Below are 18,061 nucleotides of genomic sequence, written 5' to 3'. Positions count from 1 at the left end.
TTATATTGTTTGTTCCAGAAGCCAAGTAGTACATGTCATTTCTCAACAGGCTGGTCAGATCAGATTTCATGTGCAGTCCACTGCTCTTCCTTGCCAGTGGCAAACTGTGCCTTAAAGCACCATTTACTGCATTTTCATAGAATCCTAGAATTGTACAGTTGGAAGGGACCCCAAGGGTCATCTAGTCCAACCTCCTGTAATGCAGGAATCCCAACGAAAACATCAGTGAAGCATTCACTTGAAGGAGGGCCTAATGAAAACATTCCTTTTACAGATATGGAGGTTCCTACCCTTAGCCAAGTATGCTGATCTTTGCCATTGTTTACTGCAGTCATCTTGTGTACCCTGAAGCCATTTAGCATTTATGTAGAATCAAAACAATGGATATATATTTATTTTTGGCAGCAAAACCAGTCCCAGTGGAAACATTATCTGAGTATTTCAGAGCCTTGTAAGACAATCACAAGGTAAAATTATCTTCTTTGATCAAGCTGCAAACGTAGGAAAGAGATTCAGGGAGATCTGTTTGTCCTTGTACCTGCAAGACATCCTGGGGTCTGCTGGGATTATATACGAGCTCTCTCTGTAGCCAGATGGCCAGTGAGGTCACTTAACATTCTGCCAAGGTCACCCAACATGTCAATAGCACTCTTGGATTCTGCTACTTGTCCATCTTCCTTCATCTCCTGCTCAACTTGTAGAAAGCAGGGTGTTGGTTGTAGTGATTGCCCAGCTGCTTTAAGGCCACAGCCGGCTTGTAAAATCCCAATTTACATTTGCAATCACCTCTCCTTTCACCCAACTCCTGAGTGAGGAACTCCAAGATATTCAGCCTGGAAGGGGGCAACAAGGAGCTAACTCTGCAGTCACCACTGAGTAAGTTCCATCTGTTTTCCTCCCTACCTCTCCTTGATCTAAGTATTTAGGCTAGAAATGCGGTCAGGTACACAACAACAAAAATCCTTCTGTTGTCTAAAGTATACAGCAAAATCCAATCTTCTAAATTAGAAAGCCATTTTATTAACTTTCATCTTATCCCGTTCATCATCTTAATAAAACTACTGTTTGTCAGCTTGGATTTCTGTACATTTTTGACGACCAAAGGATCCTTGAAAGCGTCTTCCTTAAAGAGTAAACTAGACAACCAAAAAGAAGAGGCTCAAACTTACTCATGAAGAAGACTCACACATGATTTTCAGCAATGACATTTCCCCCTGGGAAATAAAGTCCCATTTTTTAAAACTCCGTCTCATCAAGGGTTGGACTGACAAGAGAGAGGACCCTTCCAATCAGGTATGGCCATGTGGGCTCTAAGGGGCAATATTTGACATTTGGGCCACTGGCAACTTGGGAGCCAGTGTGGTGTAGTGGTTAAGAGCGGTAGTCACGTAATCTGGGAAACCGGGTTCGCGTCTCCGCTCCTCCACATGCAGCTGCTGGGTGACCTTGGGCCAGTCACACTTCTGTGAAGTCTCTCAGCCTCACTCACCTCACAGAGTGTTTGTTGTGGGGGAGAAAGGGAAAGGAGATTGTTAGCCGCTTTGAGACTCCTGAAGGGGAGTGAAAGGCGGGATATCAAATCCAAACTCTTCTTCTTCTTCTTCTTCCAAGAACCCAGGAAGGTGGAAGTAAAAGTTGGGAAATGGAGAGATTTCCATTGTACTATTGACAGAACAGGCCCATCAGAGGTAAATAGCAATCTGTGGACATGGGTGGCACTTGATATACGACAAATAGATTGCTATGTAATAGGCCAGGCCATTGTGTCAGATACCAGTTTCTTTACAACTCCAACTCTCTTGCTTTTTTTCACAGTGGTCTCTTCTGATTTCTGGTGCACATTATTGTGGCACTTTTTCCATTGAAGTAATGGATGCATGTGTTCCAGGCACAGCTTGAAAAGGTACCCTAGCAGGAGAGATGCACTTAACTAGAACTGTCAGGGGCATGTTCAGCTTGATGGTGTGGGCCAGTTCATACAAGGACAACAGTGATACCTCAGGTTAAGTACTTAATTCGTTCCGGAGGTCACTTCTTAACATGAAACTGTTCTTAACCTGAAACACCACTTTAGCTAATGGGGCCTCCTGCTGCCACCGCACAATTTCTGTTCTAATCCTGAAGCAAAGTTCTTAACCCGAGGTACTATTTCTGGGTTAGCAGAGTCTGTAACCTGAAGCATATGTAACCTGAAGCGTATGTAACCCGAGGTACCACTGTACTTGTATTCTGTGCCATGATTCCAGAGATGGATCCAGCAACCTTCACTATCACTGTAATTCTGCTACTTTGGTAAAACTTGGATTCAGAAACTATTGGAGCCAGGGGGTCAAAGAATTATGAATTTCCCCAGTAGTTCCCCCAGTAACACATGGGAATGACATTTTCTATACCAGAAACGACAGCAACACAATATTAAGGTTGTCAAAATTCCTTAGCAGTAATCCTGCATACTTCAACTACGTGACATGCAGTAATTCCAACATTTAAGTAGGACAAGCAAAGTTTTCCACTACAGCTTAGTTTTAAGCATATGTATTCAATTTAAGGCCCATCCCATTTGAAAGACTTTGGGCAGATAATATTATCGTAAACATATACAATCCACCACTTCAGTGGAACAGATGAAGCTTTTACAGATATGAGAATTTGGCCATTGTACACATTATCATATTCCTGTTTAGTAAAAACAGCCAAAACAACCAGAACCTTGCAACAAAATCCTAAACATAATAAAATCCACTCTGGCAAACCAGAGCAGCACACGGAAACGCCGTTTACCTTCCCGCCGGTGCGGTACCTATTTATCTACTTGCACTTTGACGTGCTTTCGAACTGCTAGGTTGGCAGGAGCAGGGACTGAGCAATGGGAGCTCACCCCATCGGGGGGATTCGAACCGCCGACCTTCTGATTGGCAAGTCCTAGGCTCTGTGGTTTAACCCACAGCGCCAACCGTGCCCCTTATAATGAATATAAAGTGTGATATATTATTATGTTGGGGGAAATCTGTTACTTTGACTTGTAAAAATCTCAAGTTTAATGCTGTTTTCTTTAAACATATAGGCCCGTATCCAATACACTTGCACTAGTAGACAGGGGAGTGCTAATGTTGTGCAACAAAGGAATCCAACACTCCAGGTGCATTAGCAGAAACTCATTGCACAACAGACATGCAACCAACGGATTGTGCAACCAACTGTACAACCAAATAATCAACAACAATGCATTCTCTTGCACAGCCTTCTGCTGGCACAGAACATTTCACCGAAGCAGCATGTATACTGCTGAGTGACTTTAACTTAGTACTAGGCTGGATACAGCCTTTAAGCTATAAACATACTTTTCTACATTTTAATATATGTTCGCTTGTACAAGCACTCTCAAATGAAAACTGGGTGCATTTCACCCATTCATATTATATCCAATCTGTAGTATATATTTATTGCTTCTGAAGTTGCTGTGTTCTTGCAGACAGGGGTGGAGTCAGAAAAGCAGCGAAAAGGATTCTGAACACAGGTTATTAAACTAGATTATGCTATACATTAAACAGATGGAGAGCATAAAATCCTTGAATATGGCAGAAGATTATAAAGAAATCTGACTGTATTTCCTGCACACAATGTCCTCTGGCAATAAGATGCAGTAAAATATAATAAAAATAATAGCAAGGATACAAAAATATATGTGACAAAACTAGGAATTTATCTTTGAGAATTTCCTTTGCACTATAGGAAAGATTGGGGACGCGGGTGGCGCTGTGGGTAAAACCTCAGCGCCTAGGACTTGCTGATCGCATGGTCGGCGGTTCGAATCCCCACGGTGGGGTGAGCTCCAGTCTTTCGGTCCCAGCTCCTGCCCACCTAGCAGTTCGAAAGCACCCTTAAGTGCAAGTAGATAAATAGGTACCGCTTTACAGCAGGAAGGTAAACGGCGTTTCCGTGTGCTGCGCTGGTGCTGGCTCGCCAGAGCAGCTTCGTCACGCTGGCCACGTGACCCGGAAGTGTCTCCGGACAGCGCTGGCTCCCGGCCTCTTGAGTGAGATGAGCGCACAACCCTAGAGTCGGACACGACTGGCCTGTACGGGCAGGGGTACCTTTACCTTTATAGGAAAGATTCAAAATGGGATGAAATGTGTTCAGAAAGTATGTGCGAGAAGGCAATAGTGCCAGGGCAGTGCAGGGTCAAATGCACCCAAAGCTTATTCCTTCATTTGGGCATTAATGCATATCCTGAGTTGAACATTTGCCCAAATGTGCCTCCTTTCAACAGTTTCTCAGGTACATAGGAAGTATGTACCTCTCCTACCTACTTAGACTGACAATAGCTGTCCAAAGCTTTGGATGGTGGCTTAAAAACAGTGTGATATGCAGAGATTAGCAGGGGAAGCTTTTTACAGCACTGAGACAAAAATTATCACTTGGTCATATCTGTACATCAAGCTACTTTGGCTAGCTGAAAACATTTTAAGTAATGGATACATCCATTTACTTGTATTATTAAAACCTCTTTTGGTCAGTTATTAATTCATCAAAATCACATTAGTTTTCATTACTCCCATTTGTTTTCCAGAGCTCACAATGCATAATGCACCTGTTCTTCATTGGCCTGACTTACATGTTTCCCACAAAAACGGTATTACTTTTTTAGGCATTTTACAATCTACCATGGATCACCATCCACCTAATTCATACATATAGTATAAAGGGCTCCCATTTTATAGAATGTGAAGGGACACATTCACACAGACTAGATGCTTTGATGAATAAAGAATATGTCAAGCACATTGTCTGATCTCACTGATATATGTCTCTAAACTACCAATAGCTACCCAAGAACAAGGGAACGAACAAGGTAGGAAAACAGTGTGGAATACACTGACAATGCATAAAGGAATGGTAAGAGATGACTGTATGGCAACTGATTTTCACTAGACAAGGAACAGAGCATCAGAGCAATCTGAAAATGATCAGGACAAAGAATTCACAGGCAAACAAAGGCTTCATCTCCATCTTTTATATGCTTCCACAAATCCCTCTCCTTGTCACTGTGACTGGAGGGTTCAGTGTGGCAAAAAGACGCATCAGTTGTTAAAATGCATTTTGAGTTGAAGATTGGATTTTCACATGGTCGTTTTGCCTCATTTTCTCCCCATCTCCCAGTAATCCTCACCTGACATATTCAGATTGATAGAGGAAAACAAACCGCTCAAAATGAGTAGCAAATGAATATATGGAATTTGGAAGTCATTTGTCTTTCTTCCTTTCCAAAAGGGATACTGTAGAGTTGGGAAAAAGTTCAGGAAAAGGGCAGCCAAAATGATCAAAGGCATGCAGTGACTTGCCTATGTAGAAAGGCTACAGAATTTGGGGACTTAGAATCATAGAATCATAGAATCCTAGAGTTGGAAGAGACGTTTCAGTTTAGCTAAAAGGCAAGCATGTGATGATGTGGTAGAAGTTTATAAAATTATGCATGGCAAGGAGAAACATTAGAACTCATGGGCAGGCAATGAAGCTGAATGTTGGAAGATTCAAGACAGACAGTGTTTCTTTATAGAGATAATAATAATAATAATAACAATAATAATAATAACAACAACAACAACAACAACAACAATAATAATAATAATAATTTATTTATTTATACCCTGCCCATCTGGCTGAGTTTCCCCAGCCACTCTGGGCGGCTTCCAATCAAGTGTTAAAAACAATACAGCATTAAATATTAAAAGCTTCCCTAAACAGGGCTGCTTTCAAATGTCTTTTAAAAAGAAGATAGCTGCTTATTTCCTTCACATCTGAAGGGAGGGCGTTCCACAGGGCGGCGCCACTACTGAGAAGGCCCTCTGTCTGGTTCCCTGTAACCTCACTTCTCGCAATGAGGGAACAGCCAGAAGGCCCTCGGTGTTGGATCTCAGTGTCCGGGCTGAACGATGGGGGTGGAGATGCTCCTTCAGGTATACAGGACCGAGGCCGTTTAGGGCTTTAAAGGTCAGCACCAACACTTTGAATTGTGCTCAGAAATGTACTGGGAGCTAATGCAGATCTCTCAGGACCGGTGTTATATGGTCTCAGCGGCCGCTCCCAGTCACCAGTCTAGCTGCCGCATTCTGGATTAACTGCAGTTTCCGGGTCACCTTCAAAGGTAGCCCCACGTAGAGAGCATTGCAGTAGTCCATGGTTTAAGTATGGTTTAAGTATGGATTTCACTTCCATAGGAAGCAGTGATCCATGGGATTGGACAAATTCATGGAAGAGAGGACTATCGAGGGCTCCCAGTAATGATGGCTATGCTCTACCTCCTGTTGCTTCTGAATGCCAGTTGTTTGAAACCACAGAAGAGTAATCTTGTGTTCGAATCCTGCTTGCAGGTTTCCCACAGGCATCTCGTTGGTCCCTGTGGTAACAGGATGCTGGACTAGGTGGCCCATTGGCCTGATCCACTACTAGGCTGTTCTATACTGCACCTCTGGCATTTGTTTCTTCACGAATGAAATATATTCTCATTTCTTTCAATACTTCATCCGTTACAAAAGGAACGCAAACCCTACAAGACGAAAAACCACTATGACTGCCTCGAAACCATGAAAGGAAACCAGGCATCCAATTTCTAACTCTTTTTCTAGGGAAAATTCCTGAGTTCAAAGGATGTATGCATGCTTGGTGGCAGAGCAAGCATGCCTTACAGTGGTGCCCCGCAAGACGAATGCCTCGCAAGACGGAAAACCCGCTAGACAAAAGGGTTTTCTGTTTTTGAGCTGCTCCGCAAGACGATTTTCCCTATGGGCTTGCTTTGCAAGATGAAAACGTCTTGCGAGTGTTCCGATTTTTTTTCGCTCCCCCCCTTTTTCTAAGCCGCTAAACCGCTAATCTGCTAAGCCTTTAATAGCCGCTAAACCGCTAATCGGGTTGCTTCGCAAGACGAAAAAACAGCTAGACGAAGAGACTCGCGGAACGGATTAATTTCGTCTTGTGAGGCACCACTGTACCTGCAAAAGGTCCTAGATTCAATCTCTGGCATTTATCTCCAGGTAGGGTAAGAATGCCCTCTGCTGAAACCTTGGATAGGCAGCCCCTGTAGAAAACACCAAGCAAGATGGACTGTGGTTTGACTCAGTACAAGACAGCTTCCTATGTTCCTATCTGAAAGACAGAGTGCAAATGGTGTTGCTATTTTATGATGAGAATATCTTCCAGGACAGTCATGCTAAGTCAGTCACTTCAGGATCAGCTAGTGGAGTGGCACATTAAACAAAAGCAAGGGGCAGAGGAAGCGCAACACAGCGACTCTTCCTTTTTGTTCCTTCTGTGTAACTCCCAATGATGGACAGGCACATCTCATCCACAGCAAAATGAATGTGCGCAGTAAGGGCATCCAGCTCATGCTTCTAACCAGCATGTATTTCCGCCACTATTCAGACACTGCACAAGAATTGCAAAAAGAAATCCAAGACACTTAAACCTTCTTGCTTGTACATAATGCATGAATCTGACCTTGGTTGTCTCCAGCTTCTGGTGTCTTAACAGACACTGCTGCAAGATTGCAAGTGTGTGGAGTGCACCTGTGTTTGCAAGGGAAGAAGGGAGGGACTAAACTGGACTGGGATCCACTGGGTATTGAACTGGCTTCACTGCTGCCATATGGGGCTTGAACACTAGGCCAGCTCCAGGCTGGTACAGCAGGGTTTTGCCTCCTGCTCGTCTTCCACCCCAGCTGAACTGAGAAGCAGGGCTGCAGATGTGCTAGTTGCTACACCTCTCTGTCATACTTCACTGCTGCTCAGCCAGGGCTACAATTGCTTTGCCCAAGGCGCTGGGTGACACATACAGAAAACTGATGAGAACTATACAGAAATGGCAATTACCGCTATAGAAATAAATAATAAAAACCAGCACTGTGGTCCAACTACACAGGAAGATTCTACTTATTCTAATAATTATTGTGGTTGGGGTTTTTCTCCTTTCTTTAAGGTGAGCCTAAGCATTTCAGAAAAAGGACTTCCCATTGAATATACTTTTATGAGTTTGTGGGTGCAAAACACCCTAAATTCCAGATCAAGCTAGTGTTAGAATTTAATTAAGGCTTGTGTGTCAGACTCCCACGTGTTAGAATCGATTTGTGCACATTAAGTTGTATGTCAGACACCTATTTAATTCTAGGGAATCAACAAGTTTGAAAAGCTAATTAGGTCAGGCTAATTTCTTTTTGAGGTAATAGCCTGTGTGAACGGGCCATTAAGAGTACACAGGGTCAAAGGACTAGGTGTGAGATGCAAATGAATGGGCCCTCCCTCTCTCAACAGATAAAACTCAGAAGCTTAGAGTAGGGTGTTAAGAGCAATGCAACAGAGATAGAAAGAGGGCTAGAGAGAGTTAGAGAGCAACGTTTAAGAATGATGGTTGGGGTCTGCTTAAGTCAATGGCTGCTATGTCTATGGGAGAAGCCAGAACCACTTGGAGTGTCAATGCTGTGAACTCCTCCATCATAGGCTCAGATTGTATATACTATGTGAATATAAACCATATATCATAGAGACACCACAGTCTCTGCTGTGCCTCATTTCCCAAAAGGAAACACGGACCCTGGTAAAGAGCACCTGGAATCTTGCACTGCTCAGACACCAGTGTTAATCCAAAGTGCAATGTGTGGATCATTAGTCATGGATTAGGTAGTTTCAAGCCCCTCTCACTACCAGGAGCATGATGCCCATGTGATGCAATGGGATGCACTCAGTTGAGCTGCCAAAACAGACATCCCAGACCCACTGTGTGCAAGCGGAAGCATACTCCTTTTGGTCACTGTGTGGAGCCTGGCCAATGCGGCGCACTTCATAATTTATCCATAAATTAGAACATTCAAAAATGCCTTGTCAAAGTTCTGAGCACAATCACAACTACCCATGCAGCTTTTAAACGTCTGAGTGATGACTCAAAAAGACATTTTCTTGCCTGAAACAAGTTATGGACATTATGAGACTTAACTGCAAGGGGTGTAAGGTTGCAACCCTAAATCTAATTACTACACCTAGCAGTTCAAAAGCACGTCAAAGTGCAAGTAGATAAATAGGTACTGCTCCGGCGGGAAGGTAAACGGCGTTTCCGTGTGCTGCTCTGCTTTGCCAGAAGTGGCTTAGTCATGCTGACCACATGACCCAGAAGGTGTCTGCGGACAAACGCTGGCTCCCTCAGCTAGTAAAGCACCGCAACCCCAGAGTCGTCCGCGACTGGACCTAACAGTCAGGGTCCCTTTACCTTTATGTCCTACTGAACTCACTTCCTTCTGAGTAAACATGCTTAGGACTGGAACTGCAAGTCCTGTTAAAACCAAAGGAGCTTAAGCACACATATATGAAAGGAACCCAAGCAAAGCGGCAAAGGACACTCCACTTGCAGAAAGTCATAAATTCTATCCCTGGTGTCTCCAGTTAAGATTATGGGTAGAACATTCTGGAAAAGAGCTCTGCTGGAGCCCCTAGAGGGCTACTGGCAGAGTAGATAACACCAATCTAGATGGATAAATAGTCTGAAGGCAGTATAAGGCAGTTTCTGATGTTCCTATATTATACGTACAATGGGCTATTGCCAGTGTTTACTCATGATTTCTGTGGCTTTGCTTTTCCTTTGCCACAAAATACCTGGCCTTTTTTTAAAAAAAATCTACGTTTTTGAAGGAAGGGTGGTTGTTGGTTTTTTGCATCTTTTTATTGCTGCTTACTGAATTGACTGCAAATGCCTCCAGTGAATGCTCACTGAAGCAAATGGAATTGTTGCCTGTGTGTGATGATAATAATGTCTGTTTGATGATAACAGTGTATGCTTCTGCCTCCTTGGTGCTAAAACTATGAAAACTTCACCCAAACATTATGGCTATGAAGAAACATAGCATGACAGGGGTGCTCAAAATTACTCAGGCAACCTAGCGACAGGCAGTGGTTGCAAAATTTGCTTTGTTCTACCCGCAGAGTAATACAAGAAACTTTGAGAATTGGGAGATGGGGGGACATGGCAAGAACTGAGCAGGAGCTAAAGATGCCATGGTTGGTCCATTTGTAGCACTATCCAGAGTATTGCACGATGCAACTACATTGCATAGGCTGGTCAGTTTGCTTTGGGCACTCCTTCAGGGCATGCGTCTGTACTGAGAGCATGAATGCAGCTAATGAGTATGCAAGGTAATAATGGGAAAGAGTGCTTCTCAGTATATTCAAAGTGCTTGCTCCCAGGCACCTGAGATTGCAGGGCAAGGCTTCTAGGACAGATAACATGTTTTGTAGACGCTTGCAAGTTCTGACACTTCCCACATTACAAATTCATTCCTTTTTCTGAATGTTCCCACAGTCTGGGAAAATACTGGTTTTCTGAATAGCATTTTCCGAATTTCTTTTTATAGTTGAGAGAAACAGCAGAGACATGAAAAGATTAATTCAAGAAGAGAAAAATTGCAATTAATTTCCCAAACAGCTAATATATCTAGATATTAAATCCGGCTTCCTCAACCTGGTACCTTCCATATGTTTTTGACGGCAACTCCCACCAATCCCAGTCAGCCTGGCCAATGGCCAGTGATAATGGGAGTTGCAGTCTGGAGGGCGCCACGTTGGGCAAGTCTGTATTAAAGACATCTGGAAGCTATTTCCCTATATGAGTTATTATATAAACTACTGCAATTGCCCATTGCTTATGCCTAATTAGCTCCAGATTCTTCTTAAAGTTTAATTTGCAGTTGCTACAGTAATGTTAACCAGTGTGGCTAACAGTTCTAAAGGGGGTTCTTCCCCTCATCTATCCAATGGTCCCTGATACATTAAGAGCTAATCCAAACACCAAATTAGTGCAGAAGAGGAAAGACGTTTGCCCATGGTCTTATTTGAGAAAATATACAAGTACAATAAAATTAATACAAATAATGCTTCTCCAAATGGTTGTGGTAGATCTTTCAATTTTGTTCACAGTGGTTTGCTTTTCACCTAATCTTCTTTCCCCAGTCATAGTTGATGTTAAGAACTAGTGTACATGACATCTGAATGGCAACTACCATGCATTTCCTGTAACTGTCACAATAATAAAATAGTGGAATAATGGGGCCTGCAAATATTTCGCTTCTAGCCATTTTGTGGGCGCTTGGCACTACAAATTAGAAACTTTGTGCCCTCATTCCAAAATATATCACAGCAGTTGCACCGATTCCTCTTTACTTCTTGAATGTGACAAGATGGGGTATGTTCAGCCTCCTTCATGCCAAGCTAAGGCATGTAGAACAATTTAGTTATTAGTACCGCTGCAAATTGGGAGCGCATTTCAAAATGTTTATCAGAAAAACCCTAATGGGCATCAAACTCTATGTATCTAGTGTACAAACTGAGTATTCACTACTTACCTGGCATAAGCTTTCAAAAGGATAGATTTTTAGCCTCCTTTTTGCAGGTGCAATTAGTACCTGTATGTTTTGATACATAAAAACGAACAGGCAAGGTAAATGAAATGTGTTCCAAATTCTGCTTGCACCTCAGATATAAAAGGTGGGCATGTAAACAAAAGCGAAGATTTTACAGATGCAAACTGTACCTGCAAGACGGAAATGGCGTTTTCAACAGGGTATTGCTTATTGAATTTCTTTGGTATAAGTTGCTGTCTCAGCTGCAATTACCTTTCTTTCTTTCGTTCTTTGTAAAGACACACAAAAGTCCAGCTACCCGGCAGCAAATTACATTAGCTGAGATGCCATTGTCTGGTTAGCAAAGGCTTATGAGACATGCATAGCTGTGGTCTAGTAACTTTCTTCTGTGGCTTCATATTTACAAAATCTGATCTGGAATGGCTAAAATGTGGCCACCAAGCTGTTGCTGGACTCTGCATCAGCCCCAATCAGCAGGGCCAGTGGTCAGGACTGAAGGGAGTTGCAGATTCTTCCTACAGGTTAGCTAACACTCATCTAGCACCACTTTTTGTACCATGTTTCTTTGCATTCATCAATTCACAGTTTAACAGACTCAGTGAATTAGCATTTCCATGATAGTTACATGATAGAGATGATAGATGATAGATAGCTATAGATAGACAGACAGACATGCATTTTAAACTAGGATAGTCCCACACCAGGCTATCCCCCACTCAGTCCTGGGAACCACACTTTGTTGAACTACTTAGAATTCTGTTACAGATTTTTCAGTATCTCCTCAAAAAACACAACATCTAGAGTTTCTACGGGAGAAGGAGTATGTTAAAAGTAAGTTAAACCCTGGCTAAATTCTTTGCCACCCTCTCGTTTGGAGCCGTTTTGGAAGTATGAGGAGACCAGTCATAATCAAGGCATAAAAAAATCACTGTAACACTCTTAAACACTGCTGTAGTCCTTTACCACTGTAGAGACTACACATTCATCTGGTCCCAAGGGGAAACTAAGGCCAAGCAGTAGATAAGCTGAGTGTGTGCAGTGAGTCAAAAGAGGAATTCAGAAGTATTCTGTGCCACCTAAATGCACCACAGCCCTCGATCATCTCTGCTGAGACTTGCACAGGATTATCAGCCACCCAGAAGCTTCTACATGTATAGAACGGGAAGAAATGGAAGAAGCCTCCTACCCAGAGATTGCTGATAGCTTTTGGTGGGCCTGATGGGCGATCTCACATCCTTTGGTTCGGTTTTTTTGCATTTCGGCACGCAGAGATGGACAACTGGCTGAGACATCCCCAATGGAAATGACCAGTTCACGGTACAGAGCCACCTGGGTGTTGAAATCCTGGACAAGCTGAAAAATAAGAATATAAATTATATGCCTATTTACTAATGCAAGGTGCTTCAGAGATAAGGACTTGTGTGTGTGTGTGTGTGTGTGTGTGTTTGTGTTTGTGTGTGGCTTCCCCAGCAGGAGCCTGCACTCTTGGATACTAAACAGGACCAGGCTCAGCCTCAATGATGTCATAAACAGCTAAGGATATTGTGGGATCTGCCCTCTGTACAATCAAGAGTATACATTTTCAATAGGAAAAAAATATCCTGCAAGCTCTAAATATTTGAAAGTGTTTTCTAAATCTTGTAGCAAGCATAAATAACAGCTTCTCTTTCCTCAGAACCGAGGGATTATTTTATCACGGAAGAAGATAATGTTGCCAGAAATAGTTGCCTCCTTTCCCCCCACTGATTTGCAATTTACTGCCCATCTAGGGAGTGGAATGTGCCATTCATTTCTGTACTGGAGATTGCTAACTTATTGTTAAATTATTTTCCTTCCTTCTGGCTCCAACGCAGTTTTCACTAGACTCAAGAATCTGAACTTGCTGACTAATAAGAGCTATTAGAAAAGGCCCTCGCCGTTTAGTATTCCTGCAAGCTCTTTGGACTGTGCAAAACAAACAAGATGGAAAAACAGATCCCTCCCCCACCTGAAATACTTCAAACCAGCATTCAACTAGCAAAGTCATCTTTACGCTTCTGGAAAACCTTTACAAACTGAGCACTACCAAGACTATTATTTTGTTCAAGTGCTAATTTGCTTTTGATTAACCTTCGTTTTATTTTGTGGTCACAAAATGCATTTGTTTATGATGTGAAACAAGGGGAAGCATGAACAGATTTCTCCAAAATGTCTCCTTGCGAGAGAAATAACAATATTGATCCTCCCAGGTTTGCCCATCTTCTAACCTTAATTCTCAAACTTACCATAAAACAGGGGGAAACTGCATCCCTACCAGATGCATGATGGTAACTTGGATCCTAATTTCATCAAAAACCTAGATCTCAAAGCCAAATGTTGGGCCATAATCTCAAATTGCATTATCAAAACAGTTTTGCTCCTACTGCACAAATGATTGCTGCTATTAGCACATAACTAAAAGACAGCTCATATTATCTAGTAGTAATTTTGGCTTTTTACATTTTTTTTTACAAGGAATTACTATAAAGAAGGATAATCCACCCAGTATGTTCAGGCTCCAAGGTATTATTGTGCAGAAGCGTTGTGGAGTGAAAATTAATCTTCCATGTCTTTTCTTTTCAGCCTAAAAATCCACTGGACTGTCAAAAATATGTATTTGACAGATTGCCCAAGCTAGGATTCGGCAATGCTATCCTCTAAAGCTCTTCTGTGAAGCTTCCAGGGCCTTGGTAAAGTCCTGTGAATTCCAGCTTTTATTTTTAATAAAGTTTAAGTTACCAGCCCTCATTGTTGCATAAATAAGTTTGCAAAGTGCAAGGATTAAGAAATCTGCTAGACTGAAACAAGGATGCTGCTAAAAGTAGGTTCAAATTAATTTCTTTTCAGAGCTCAATCCATAAACTGAAAAGTCAATGATCTATTCAAGTTTTTCACGATGGAGTATATAAAAAAAATTAAGAATACGATCGCGAAACAATCTGGGAGTAAGCCCTACTGAATTTAATGGCACTTACTCTTAGTAAACATGCAAAGGATTAGGGTAAGAATGCTTCAATGTAAATTCAACTGTTCCACCAACTGACACTAGGATAGATCTTGAAAAGTGTATGCAAATTGTACTAATTGCATGTACTGTATCTCATGTATCTACATTAGCTTAAATTAGGCCTCTTAGACCTTTGTGCTGAACAGAGGTGCTCATAATAATAATAACGACAGGCCCAGTAAATATCTGAATTGGACACTTTCAACAGAGCTACCAGGAATTTGCATTAAGTACTCTAAACGGAAGATAGTTTTGCTTCCTACTCGGCTACATAACATATCTGGTACCAACACAGTCCACTTCCGACACAAAAGAGGTCGTCTAATGGGTCCAGGCTATTTGGGCCACCTGTCAAGGTAAGAGCTCCCAAATTCCCCTTGCTCATCTGCGAAAAAGCAAGCCTTCTTTAACTCTAATTCAACTTCCATTACTTGTTACAAGTTCAAGGTTTAAGAGAAACTAAAGGCTTACAGTGCAACCCTACACATTTACTGAAAAGTAAGTCCTGCTGTTTTCAACAGAACTTATTGCCAGGAAACGTGTATACAGGATTACAGCCTTACAACCACTTACGAAAGGCTTCATTTCTTGTTGATGTCAGTGTCTGCTTTGACACACTTTGTTGAAAATTATTCTCCTTACATACAGTAAAACAGGGAAAAAGAAGACCCACCCAAAGTGGCATAGTACAAGACAGCTATATAAAAGGGGGCAGTTAAAAACCTAGGGCATTCCACCTCACCAGTAACCTAAGGTCTAGTACAGTATCCTTTTGGCTCCCTTTTTACTCTGCCTAGCACTGAGGTTTAGGCTGTGCTTACACAAAACACTTTCCTTTAAAAATAACAGCAGCAGCTTTGCCCTACCCAGTCGAGGGGGGCAATTCCGATCTGCTCAAAAGGAAACTAGTTTATGAGATTGCAGTAGTCAGCAGCTGTTTATCCAATTGCGGGGAGTTTTCAGAGCAGTTCATTAGCACTGAGATTTGGCCAGATTCACTTCGGGCTAGTCTTGGGAGGCTTGCAAACAGAATCCAGCAGACCTCTCGATATTTGTGTCAGATCAGTTAGCCCAGCTGCGGCGGGATACAAGGAAGCATATTCTTCCCCCCGCTGCACACACGAATACACGCTTCCTGTGTAGCTCCTACAACACGCAGCTAGCTCCTGGGCTGGGATTTTGCCTGCGCTTGAGTTACAGGTGCTTAGTCCGGATTTTTGCAGCCTCGGGTGCACTGAATGCACGGAGTCCACAATATCCCCTCCACATCACAGGAGATTGTTTCTTCGACGATCCAACCCTGGCTCCTAACCCCATTCTCCCTCCTCCTTCCCTTCCAGCCAGACATCAACAGAAACGTTTGCCCGAGCGCCAGCAAGATCCCAGTACGCCTCCCCTCTTTCTCCATGTCGTCTGTACGTCGCCTGTCTTTTAAGCCGCGACGACTTCACCGGGGTGGGGGGGAGAGAAAGAAAAGGGTGTCAACTCCAATACGTACTGCAGTTTTTACAAATAGTGCAACTGCACGTGATCAGAATAGACAAGGCGAAAAAGGGGGGAAAGTGGGGGGGGGAGAGGAGTGGTCCCTACCACGAACAAGCCAAATGCATTCAAAAAGAAACGGGGGTGGGGAGGGGGAGAGAGCCGTTGCGTTTTACCCACCATCTTGCAGTCATCCAGGGCTAGTCTCTGGGTCTTGGGGGCGCCCTCCGAGGCGCTGCCTCTGCGCTCACCGTCCCTGCTGTGCAGCGGCGTTTTGCTGATCTGGAAGATCGAGCCCGCGGACCTGGGGCGCTTTTTGCGCCCATTCGGTGCAGAACTCATTCATACACATCCACTAAGCTGCTGCTGCTACGCGGATCCCAGCCGGGGCGGGCACAGGCTTTCCAGCACGCCGGCCCCCAAGCGCCGCTGGCGGCGGCGCGTCGTCGACGATGAGCCCGACGAGGGACCCAGAACCGCTGGGGCTCTTCTGCTTCGCCCTCGGCTGCCGCTTCACAGGCGCGAGGGCTGCTGCGGGTCCTGGGCGCCTTGCAGGGGAGCAGCCGGGTACGCGGTCGCCGCGCCTCGTTGCAGCATCGCTCTCCTCCGGCTACAGCAGCGAGGTCAGCGCGGGGGATGCTAAGCAACTTCTTCCCTTCGGCAGCAGCATTTCAATCCCTGGAGCAATCGCGGAGCCTGCTTGCCTCCTTCCTGGTCTCCTGCGCCGCCACCGCCTCCTCCTCCTCCCCTTCCCCGCCGCGATTTCCAGGCAGAGTAAGAAATCCGAGGGCGCTTCTTTGCGCAAGCGGCGCTTCCATTCAGGAGCGCAGCAGCCTCTCTCCCGTCTCGTCCCTAAACCCCGCGCCGCTGCCCGCGAGCCGCTTCTTTGTGTTCTCCGCGCCCAGCTTCTGGCTCGCCGACTCCCTCCCTCCGCGCCGCAACAGCCGCGCCAGAGCAGAGACGGAGCGGGTGCATGTGTGCGTGTGTATAGGAGCCGGAGTTGGGCGCGCGCAGGCGCACGCCGAGAGGTGGGCCGCTTCGTTTTCCCTTGGCTCGAATTGCTCGGCTCTAATCGTTCGCCTTAAGCCCGTCTCCGGAAGAAGGCTCCCTTGGCCAGCGATCCCCAGGGCGAAACCCTGCGGGAGGGTTTGCAGAGAGAGAGGATTGGGCTGGCTCTCCAGATTATTTTGTGCCTGATTTGGCGCTACTCGAACGCAGGCGGAACTCGCCCCCCCCCCGTCCCCAGCGCCATCCCCCAACGGTCCTTCGAAACCCTGGGAATCAAAACAGGAAAAGGTTTGAAAATGGGCCCTTGCAAATTTGGTATCAGTTTTGGGACTGCGCTGCATGACAGGACATCACAACAAGCCACTTCTGGCAGTACGCAAGGCGCTGTGACCCATTATTTCACATTCTCTCTCCCCCTCCCCCTCCGCTCCTCCATTCTGCCTGCTATCGCAAAGATGTAGATTTAGGTCAACCTGTGTGCCATCTGGATCATGGGGTGCCACGGGCAAAAGGACAGGTGCTTTGCAGAAAGACGTGTTGACCACAGATTGATTGGTCAAGATTACTCATGCAAAGGAGTCAGCCCCACTCCAAGGAATGCATGCAGGAACCAGACCCATTCATGCTGGATCTGAATGTTGGAAACTGGCCCCCTCGGGAAAGGCTGGCTCCTCTTCCTAGGCTTGTCGGGGCCTGTTGCCATAATACAAAGTATGGCTAGCACTTTTGGGCAGGGCGAGTTACTGGTTGGGGTAGCCTTACACACATGGGTGTCGCAGCAGGTGAAAATTTTTAATTATACCCCTTTTCGTTTCGCTGCGTACACATACCTTCTCTAGCCCCTAGCAAATACAATAGAATTTTTGTTCTGTAATGCACCAGTTATCACCTGGGAAATGCTGACTTTTAAAAAATGCTTTCAAAAATCTTTAGAAAAATTGAGACTTGCCCTTAGAGGCCACCTGTGACACATCTGCCTAACATGCCTAAAAACATGACACTGGAATTCAGAGTCACCCAATGAAACTGGTCGGCTGCAGGTTCAGGAAGGTTGTGTTGTGTTCAACACTTAATCCAACATACTGAATTCACAATCACAACTTTGGTTTCACTATCACTAGATGATCCTTTTTTAAAAAAGTAGAGAAATT

At 44.3% G+C, this 18,061-nt stretch overlaps 1 protein-coding gene across 2 annotated transcripts in view; it reads right to left on the bottom strand.

Moving 5' to 3' along the window:
- Positions 1–17,097, bottom strand: part of RGS7BP (regulator of G protein signaling 7 binding protein) — a 52,901-nt gene extending 35,804 nt beyond the window's left edge. The window contains exons 1-2 of one of the 2 annotated variants that reach the window (XM_082242264.1): positions 16,083–17,097; positions 12,582–12,748 (exon numbers count right to left, since the gene is read on the bottom strand). In XM_082242264.1, coding sequence (XP_082098390.1) covers positions 12,582–12,748; positions 16,083–16,244 — 329 coding nt within the window. In that variant the 5' untranslated portion in view covers positions 16,245–17,097. Of the gene's footprint in view, positions 1–11,377; positions 11,438–12,581; positions 12,749–16,082 lie in introns of those variants that run through there. The other variant, XM_082242265.1, reaches the window with a different exon arrangement.
- Positions 17,098–18,061: the final 964 nt, after the last annotated feature.

This window comes from Podarcis vaucheri (assembly GCF_965113315.1).
Source record: "Podarcis vaucheri genome assembly, chromosome: 11".
NCBI lineage: Eukaryota > Metazoa > Chordata > Lepidosauria > Squamata > Lacertidae > Podarcis > Podarcis vaucheri.
The sequence above is the reverse complement of the archived record's forward strand: the minus strand, read 5'-3'. Positions and strand labels throughout refer to the sequence as shown.